Source organism: Gavialis gangeticus, unplaced genomic scaffold (assembly GCF_001723915.1).
Source record: "Gavialis gangeticus isolate Ggan-Ray unplaced genomic scaffold, GavGan_comp1, whole genome shotgun sequence".
Classification (NCBI taxonomy): Eukaryota; Metazoa; Chordata; order Crocodylia; family Gavialidae; genus Gavialis; species Gavialis gangeticus.
In genome coordinates this window covers 16,953,572-16,963,808 of record NW_017729031.1, presented here as the reverse complement: position 1 = coordinate 16,963,808, position 10,237 = coordinate 16,953,572, and the positions used below count along the sequence as shown (strand labels likewise).

Below are 10,237 nucleotides of genomic sequence, written 5' to 3'. Positions count from 1 at the left end.
CCAATACTCTCATCCTTCCAGGTCAATACCGACCCATCTACTACCACTCTCTGAGTGTGACCACTAAGCCAACGTACCACCCACCAGACCGTGTAAACATCTATGTCACAGCCTCTTAATTTATTTATGAGAATAGGATGAGATACCATATTGAAGGACTTGCTAAAGTCCAAGAAAACATCATCCACCTCTACTTCTGCACCTAAGCATTTTTTGACCCTATTATTCAGCCTGAGATTTTTCTGCATTAACTGGAATTTAATTATACTTGCCACATTCAAGTGATTCATCAGATCCATCTCCACAGTCATCATCGTGGTCACATACAAACTGTTTGGGAATGCAGATTTTATTCTGGCACAGGAAGGCATTCTCATCACATATGTTATTGGGAGCTATGAAATATAGTACACAAAAAATAAGGAACACTTAGAACAATTCATATTGTTCTTCATTTGGAAAAAACCTCAAGTAATATAAATTTGAGATTTCTAACTGATTCAAAACAAATAATCATAAAATTTGTGTCATATACGCTGATTAGCACACATAAGCAGAACCAGCAGCTACCATCACAAAGAGGAAACGAAAAGATTGCAATGCACCTAGACAGAAAAAAATCTTCAAATGTTAATATTTTTCAAAATGTCCCATTCTGAAAATAACTTTTTCATATCCTACTCCTACAACTAACTGCTTTATAAGTATTAGTGAAATAATCCAATCCAGAAGTTGTGTATTACAGGACACATAGTGGAGAGAGTTATTTTAATATTTTCCACCATTAAAAGTTTCCATTTAAACAGAAGTGGATAAAATAAGAACTCTTAAAATTCTTACCCCAACTCAGATATCATTAATAGGATTATTTTCCAAACATCATTATCTACCAAAGTGGAAGCAACCTTTTATAGAGCACCAGTGATACAGATTCATTACATTTAGATACAGCTGTCTCAGTTACATAAATAACTGGACTTCAGAATATTTTCCTTGCAAAACTGGATGAATAATATATGCTCTATAATAAACTATTCACTTTTGTTAAATATGGGTGGTGGAGAATAAAGGAAATGCTTATGTCCGCAACACATACTGTATATTATAGCCAGTGGGACAGATCTTCATCTTGTGATCATCATTATAACTACACTACTGTGGAGCTGTTATGGGGATATGTGAAATCATCAGAGGATCTCAACGAACGTATTCAAATTTATCACTGATGGCTTACAGTAGGGCTGTGCAAAATGGCATCATTCCATTTTGATTCACGTTTCAAGGATTCAACAGAACAGTGTTTCATTTCAAATTTTGTTTTGATTCAAAAGCACTGTTCCATTTCATTTTGTCAAAACACTGATGCTGTTTCAATGCTTTTTTGAAGTTTTGCCCATAGGCTAAAATGGGGAAGCTCGAAACAGCCTCTCTCATCTGGCAGGCAGATGGGCTGTGGGAGGGCTGTAGGAGCCGTGTGAGTCCTCCCTCAGTTGTGGGCCCCCAATCTGCCTGGCAGATGAGGGAGGGAAGCTGGGTGCTGCCACCTGGGACTGGCGAGCTGGGGAAAGGAACTGAGCCCTACCGCTCAGTTCCCCTCCCCAGTGCTGTGATCAATCAGACTGGGGAAGGGAACTGAGCCTGATCATTCAATTCCTCTCCCCAGTGCTGCAGTGGATCAGGCTGGGGAAGGGAACTCAGCCTGATCACTCAGTTCCCCTTCTCAGCACTGTGACCAGGTTGGGGAAGGGAATTCAGCCCAACTGAGCTGAGTTCCCCTCCCCAGCCCTACAATGTTTCTCTCCCTGATCCTAGTGCTGGTGAGGGGAACTTAGCTCAGCTGGGCTCAGTTCCCTTCCCCAGTCTGATTGATCACAGCATTCCCTAGCATTCCCTAGCCCAATGGATCACAGCGTTCCCTAGCCCAATGGATCACAGCACTGAGGAGGGGAACCGAGTGATCGGGCTCAGCTTCCTTCCTCAGCCCAATCGATCACAGTGCTGGGGAGGGGCTCAGTTCCCGTCCCCAGCTCAACTGATCACAGCACTGGGGAGGGGAACTGAGCAATGGGGCTCAGTTCCCTTCCCCAGCCTGATCAATCACAGTGCTGGGGAGGGAAACTATGCTATCGGGGTCATTTCCCTTCCCCAGCCCCACTGATCACAGTACTGGGAAAGGGAACTGAGTGATCAGGCTCAGTCTCTTCCCCAGCCTGATCAGAGCACTGGGGAGGGGAAATGAGCCTGACTTCAGTTCCCTATCCCTGCGGTGTGATTAGCTTCCTGCAGTCCAGCCATGGGAGACAGGGAGAGCCAGAGCTGCGCCCTCGGCTGAGCCACAATGGGCTGCAGAGCCACTGGGAGAGCAGCTCTGGTTCTCCCCTGTCTCCCACCATCTGGCTGCTGGCATCATTGAAACTCAAAATATTTTGACTGGCCTCATTTCATTTCAAGGCTGTTTTGAAGCCCTTTGTTTCATTTTGATTTCATTGTTTCAAGCTTGAAATGAGTCGAAACAGTATTGAAACGAAACAGACAGAGAAATTTTGCACAGCCCTAGCTTCCAGTATATATTGCATACTATAAAGGCAAAGCACAATGCACTCTACTAAACACTTCACATCATAATGGGCAAAGGATCCACAAGAAAAAATACAAGAAACATGAAAAATACTGTGAAAAAGTAATCCAGAACACATTTTAAATTTTATTGTAAGTATAACAAAACAACTCATACCACAGCCAGCTGTAGAGAGTTCATCACTTCCATTAGGACAATCTCTTTCACCATCACAAAGCCAGTGTTGAGGAACACAAGCATGGGAGCCTAGGCAACTGAATGTGTCTGCAGCACAAGTTACGGCACCTAAAAAAAATTGCAAAAAGTTAGGGCTGAACAAACATCCTACCTGGAACATTTTATGAGCTTTTTAGACTATAGTTGCTGAAGAATTATAACATGAAAAAGAAGGTTGATACGTCAGGTTGTACATTGGACAGTATTTTAAACGTTTAGATTAAGATTGTACATTAAAGTTTCTGCATCTATATTTTTTCTTCTGTATATTCACTTCCCACAATTAACATTTCTGAAAGAATAAATGAGTATTTTACTGTTTTTCAAAAAAATCTAGGCAGTAGAACACTTTTACAAGGCACAGACATATTTTAGGAATACAGTGTTATTTTTAATTCATTGGATTAGTCCTAATACTAAGAGTTCTCATCTGTTCATTACGAATTCCAATGGAATTTTAGGTGCTTTGGGCAAGTTCAGGTCTGTATTGCCCCATAATGAATACTGAATAGAGAACATGGAGAAGTTGAGGCAAAAAATCCAAAAACTCACAAAAGAAAAGCTAGCTTTCTTAGTTTTATACAATGCGCTTTTTTTCACTTAACAGGACCACTAACACCGCAAAGAGGAAAGTTAGATGGATTTTGAATGTTTTGGAGTACTGTTTGGAGAATTCTCTCTGGGGTTTGTTTTTTGTAAGCTGCACAGAGCCTTTTGGATAGGGTAAAATAGAATTCTAAAAACACAAATAATTAAGTTAGATGCTTTTGTTTTTTCTTTGAGAGCAGACTTTCCTCTAGAATAAATTTCTATTTTTATGTACAGTTTACTAGCCTATTTTGAAGTGATTGTTTTTATGCAAACCATCATTATGATGCCTTTTTCCAGATAAACCAAATTTGCATCTCTAAGGAAGAGAAAATACATTTTCTATTCATTTCTTTGAATATTTATTAAAATTAAAGTTAAACAAATTCAAAGACTTCATCTTATGATTCATTTTCATTATTACCTCCAAAAGGAAAACCCCCCCGACATTGTTGCTTTTACTAATCTGACATTTCAGATACTTTTGAAGATAAATTGCATTTTAAAGACAGGTAGACTTCAAAATGCTTAAGAGGGCTTGGAAACACAAACTCTTTTTGACAGCCCTGGAAAAAAAAAAAGAGTGAATCCCTTGTCATTTAAGAATCTTCAGTACTGCTCCTCTGGTAGGGATTTTTTCCAATAGGATATCTGTAAGCAATGGTAAACTATGGATAAGAAGGTGATATATAAAATCTGAACAAGATAAAGGAGTGGTAGTTTGTTGTTTTGTTCTTGATTTGTTCTTAAAATTTCTATTTTCTTTTGATACTATTCCACTGACTATGTGTGCTAGAGTAGAGACATTAAATCTGATTTAACCATAACCCCAGTATCCAGAAATAAGAATCTTTTTGCCTGACTGCAAATATCAGGGTGATAACTTGAACCTAATGTTACAACTGAGAGCTGCTGGCCATTATATTTAAAAAATCATGGTGATCAGGAGAGGTTCCAGATGATTGGAAAAGAGCAAATATAGTGCCCATTTTTAAGAATAGGAAGAAAAAGGATCTGGGGAACTACATACTGGCCACCCTCACCTCAGTCCCTGAAAAAATCATGGAGCAGGTCTTCAAGGAATTCATTACTAAGCGTTTGAAGAAAAATAAACTGATTAGGAACAGTCAGCATGGATTCATCAAGGGCAAATGATGCCTGACCAACCTGATTGCCTTCTATGATGAGATGACTGGCTCTGTGGATATGGGGAACGCACTGGACATATAACTTGACTTTAGCAAGGCTTATATGTGGTCTCCCACAACATTCTCCCAAGAAAGTATGGGTTGGATGAATGGACTGTGAAGTAGATAGAAAACTGGCCGTATTGTTTAGCTCAAAGGGTAGTAGTCAATGGCTCAATGTTTAGTTGGTAGCCAGTTCCAAGTGGAGGGCCCCAAGCATCAGTCCTGGAGCCAGTTTTATTCAAAATCTTCACCAATGATCTGGAAGATGGGGTGGAGTGAACTCTCAGGAAGTCTGTAGATGACACCAATCTGGGTGGAATAGTAGATATGCAGGAGAGTCGGGCTAGGATTCAGAGAGACCTCAACCAGTTAGAGGATTGGACCAAAAGAAATTACATGAAGTTCAATAAAGATGCGTATAAAGTCCTGCATTTAGGACAGAACAATCCTAGGCACTGGTATAGACTGGTGACTGACTAGCCAAGCATTAGGGATGTGCTAAAATTTGGTTCCGGATTTAATTTGGCAGAGATTCAGTCCAATTAAGAGGCTGAATCTCTGAATCTGAATCGAATCAGATGCCCCCTTAATTTCTCCGAATCAAATCAGAACCCTCCAAATCGAAAGTTACCCACTGGGCAACTTTTGCAAATCCAGCAGGCTAAGGCACTCATGAGAGCCAGCCCTACCCCAGCCCCAGAACGATGTGTAGGGAAGACTAGAGCCTCTAATGGGACACTTATATGCCTGTACACCAATGCCAGGAGCTTGGGGAACAAACAGGATGAACTGGTCCTGCTACTAAACAAGAATGATTACAATCTCACAGGGATAATGGAGACCTGGTGGGACTCCACCTATGACTGGGATGCAGGTATAGATGGCTATACCTTGTACAGGAGAGATTGTGTAGACAAAAGAGGTGGGAGTGTAGCTCTCTATGTCAAGGAAAGCTACACATCCCTGCAAGCCAACATTGACATCCAGGGTGGATGACTGGAGACTCTCTGAGTAAAAATTCATGGTGAAAATGGCACAGGGGACACAATGGTAGGAGTCTACTACAGACTTCCTAATCAGGATCAAGAGCTTGACCAGGAATTCACCAAGAAACTGGCTGAGGCTGCATACTCTCGGTGCATGGTTGTCATGGAAGACTTCAACTCCCCAGACATCTTATGGGAAGAGCACTCAGCCAAATCTGAACAGTCTCAAAGCTTCCTCATATGTTTGAATGAGCTCTAAAGCTGTGTCTTCACTGAATCAGCACTGAATCTTCAGATTCGGATATGGCCGTTTTGGATCAGGGACAGTGATCTGAATCAATGAATCAAATCACTGTCCTTGATTCAGGCTGAATCCAAATCCAAATGCAAATTGAATAGGGCCTACTTCACACACCCCTGCTAAGCAACTGCTCTGCAGAAAAGGACCTGGGGGTTACAGTGGATAATAAGCAGAACATGAGCCACCAGTGTGCCCTTGTTGCAAAGAAGGTTAACAGCATCCTGGGTTGCATTGGTAGGAGTATCACCAGCCAATTGAAGGAAGCAATTATTCCCCTCTATCCAGCACTGGTGAGGCCACATCTGGAGTACTGTGTCCAGTTTTGGACTCCCCACTCCACTTCCAACTACAGAAAGGATGTGGACAAATTGGAGAGACTTAGTGGAGAGCAATAAAAATGGTGAGGGGTTGGGGACATAACTTATGAGGACATACTGAGGGAACTAGCCTTATTTAGTCTGGAGAAGAGAAAAATGAGGGGGGATTTAATAATGATCTTCAGCTCTCTAAAGGGTGATTACAAAGTGGCTGGAGCCAGACTCTTTTCAGTCATGACAGACAGCACAGCAATGGGCAATGGTCTCAAATGCAGTAAAGCAAGTTTAGGTTAGATATTACAAAAACTGTCTCACTAGGAGGACAGTGAAGAATGAAAAGGTTACCAGGAAAGATTATGGAATGCCCTTCCTTATCAGTTCTTAAGACCCAGGTAGACAAAGCCTTGGCTGGGATGATCTAGTTATGGACAAACCTGCTTTAAGCAGGGACCTCTTGAGGTCACTTCCAACCCTAATTTTCTATTATTCTATGAACTTATTTACATTACCCTGTGGTAGACTGATCCTTTTTTTCCTTTTTCCCTGTTTACTTTTCATGTTTGTAAAAATATGTTTTATTGGGAAACTGATTAAATAAAGTCAGAGCTTTGAATGTGAGCTAAGAATACTTTATCTATGGCCTACTTAACAGTATAATCATAAGGCATTAATAGCATAACAAAGTCAACTCATTAACTCTAACCCCAACTATAATAAGGAATTTGAGGAAGACCTCACACCATTATTCAGCTTTAAATTCAAAGACATCAAGTCTTTTCTCTGCGAGTATCAAGAACAAATGAAAAAAAAACTGTACAAATTAATCCTCTAATTTCCTTCCCCAGGAAAATTGTATGTTTCCAAGGTATACAAACAAGGAAACCCAGGTACTGCAACTGCAGTACCCTTCTAATTGAACTATCAGTGTTTATAGAAACTACCAACACAGCTCTAGTCAGTCAGAGAGCAAGTTTTCTATAAAACGTGACAGACTTCTTGAACAAAACATGGAATATTGACCATCTCCCTGATTTACTTGCTACTATGATATCCCACACCATGAAGGCATCATAGCCTGCCTGAGATGCATGCAAGAACACAAACAACGTCATATAGTTGATACACTAAAGATATTACCAAACAAATATTACTTGTCATACTTTACTGGGACCATGCAACATTACTACAGTACTACTACCATTGATTGATTAATATTAGCAATGGTATTTATATTTAATATTAGAGAAAAATTATTGAAGTCATTTTTTTCTTCCAGAGTGTACATTGATGAACATGACTGACTATTAAAGCATTATAAGGTTCTTTTTAAAAGAAAAGAACTCTAAAAAGTTATTCTGATTATTTCGCATATTAGTGTCCTGCATCTTTCAGGAGCAGACTCTAAAATTAGATAAAATAATACAAATTATAATACTCACCACAGATAGCATCACTTTCATCTAAACCATCTCCACAGTCATCCTCCCCATCACAAGTCCATTGTTTAGAGATACATTTGTGTGCAGAACAAGCAAATTGATTCCAGGAACAGGAAGAATCTGTGGATGATATCAGCCATGATACTTACTATGTTTGCAAAAATACTGGGTTCCCTCAGAGTACCAATGCAATTTAAAATTTTCTCCTTGGATTTTAGAACTGTAATTATATATGTAACAGAAAGATAGTAATCATTTTAGTCCAAGATTTGGAAGAAGGCAGGGTAAGGTAGCACCTTATAGACTAACTCATTCAGAAACGTTTGAGTTTTCAGATGCAACAACCTATGCTATGAATAAGCTAGTTCCTTCTATACTTGGAACTATGCAGTAACGTTGGGACTATAATTGAAGATTTTTATTGGTTACTCACTACTTTATATTCATTGATGTATATGAAAAAGTATGGGCAAAACTTTTATGGTAGAAGGATTTTTAAAACATTCTCTGAGTAGAATAAGAGAAAATATTTTTAAAACATGAAAACAGTTCAGGTATTTCACAAGGATGTTTTTGCTACAGCAAACCACTTTGCAATTATGGTAATAAGGGCAAAGACAGAATAGTCCAATGCTTCAATCATTTCATCTTGGTATTTCAGTATTTAATTACATCTTGAGAAAATTTCCATGTTCTTTTTCTTGTCTGAAAAATTGCCCTGTATTTGCATGCTGTTGTCCTAACTATTTACATTCTGAATACACTGGGAAATAATAATGCTCTGCTGCCATTCAAAATCTGTCTGCAGTAACATATCAAATAAATGCCAGTTTAATATTAAGAGTTTTTTTTTAAAGGAAACTTCAAGTAATTCTCTTTTTCCCCCATTCACCCCCATAAGAATAAATGCATTGTGATTTAACTGAACACAAAAGAATTCAAAATGAATAATAGATAAAAGGTCATGTATTATAAACTGAATTATAATGAACATTGTTCAGGCTTCTTCCAAATGGGTAAAAGCTGTAAAGTGGGAAAAGACAGCTAAGACCAAAAACAGCCAATAAGTTTCAAAATATTTTAAAAGCAATGAAAAATTAGGAGGTCTCAAATTCTTGCTGGCAAACTGAGCCTTTGTCTAAGCCTCTGCACTACATAGTGTAGAGTTTAACCACTGACTAACAGAAGAACAAGGAAAGCAATGTGTGTACAAGTTGAAGGTTTCACTCAGGAGGAAAAATGAAAAAAAAATTATCAGTGATTATTAAGGCTGTGCAAAGCTTCTTGTCACTGAATCAATTCAGCAGAGATTTGAAGCCTCTGAATTGATTCGGAGAGATTCGGAAAGATTCAACAATTCAGACAGACACAGATTTAAATGTTTTTTCTACATACCTCAAGGTAGCAGGCAGCTCATGAATCCTGAGATGGTGGGGCAGATGGAGCGTCCCACAGGAGTGCAGGGGGGTGTCCCCAGCGCACTTGACAGCAGACCTGGAACTGGACCAGAAGCACTTCCAGAAGCACTTCTGGATCTGAAGCCCTCCCATGCTCTCCCCGGCTCAGCAATTGCTGCACCCCGACCCCTCTGGTGCCTCCTGGGTCTGGGGGAGCACCTGTGGTCCCCCCATGGCTAATCAGAGTCGGGAGGGCGGGGGGGGGTGCACTCCCCGGTGGAACAGGAGATGGACTGAAAGTACTTCCAGGTTTACTGTGGAACACGTGGGGGGGGGGGGCCATGCTCCTGTGGGATGCTCCATCTGCTCCACCATCCCAGTGTTCATGAGCCGCGCCTGGTACCTTGAGGTATGTAGAAAGAAGTCTTAAAGCTGTGTTTATGGCTGAATTGTTGATTCTCCAAATCAGCATCAAATCTTCAGATTTGGTCAAATCGAATTAGGGACAGTGATCTGAATCAATGAATAGAATCACTGTCCCTGACTCAGGCTGGATCCAAATCAAATATGGCCCATTTTACACACCCCTACTGATTATGCCTCTAATCTTCATTTTTTCCCTCCAGTTATGAGCTTGCTCTGGTGAATTTACAGAAATTTAAGGGGAAGACTAGATAAATGGCCGAGCCATGGTCCACGGGCAATTCCTCTACATAACAATTTTGCTTAGAGGCATGAGGCTTAGTTTTGCCGCTGTTATTGCTCAATGCTTGATTTTGCTCATTTTGAAACAAGAAAAATAAAATGAAGGGCAACGTATATAAATCTAAGTATTTTCAAACAGCTCTATTACTAACCCTTGGAGTATGCCGAAGCAGACATAGAAAGGAGACAGGGCTTTCTATAGCTCAGAACTACCCTTGAGCGAAATATACAAAAATACAAGTAGCCAGAGATGACTTCTCCTTCTTGACCCCATCTTGACAGTCATAGAAAACTGCTCCCTATATCAAGAATCTTGATAAGCAGAAATGTTTTATTTCTCCTGTTCATCATACAAGCTAGAGCTACGTTTTTGTTTGGTACTTGCAGTTATTTTGAAACCAACTTGGGGAAAACCTAGGAACTAACATTTTCTCTTTGTGGGCATTAGAGTAGAGAAGTTTCTGAGTCAACTGATATATGCCTGAAAATGGCAACACATCCTTCCTCATCCTCCCCCCCC

General features: G+C 40.1%; 1 protein-coding gene across 1 annotated transcript in view; it reads right to left on the bottom strand.

The window, feature by feature from the left end:
* LRP1B (LDL receptor related protein 1B) overlaps positions 1-10,237 on the bottom strand; it is a 2,002,088-nt gene that overhangs the window by 418,118 nt on the left and 1,573,733 nt on the right. The window contains exons 50-52 of the mRNA XM_019522796.1: positions 7,616-7,735; positions 2,735-2,863; positions 273-395 (exon numbers count right to left, since the gene is read on the bottom strand). Coding sequence (XP_019378341.1) covers positions 273-395; positions 2,735-2,863; positions 7,616-7,735 — 372 coding nt within the window. The remainder of the gene's footprint in view (positions 1-272; positions 396-2,734; positions 2,864-7,615; positions 7,736-10,237) is intronic.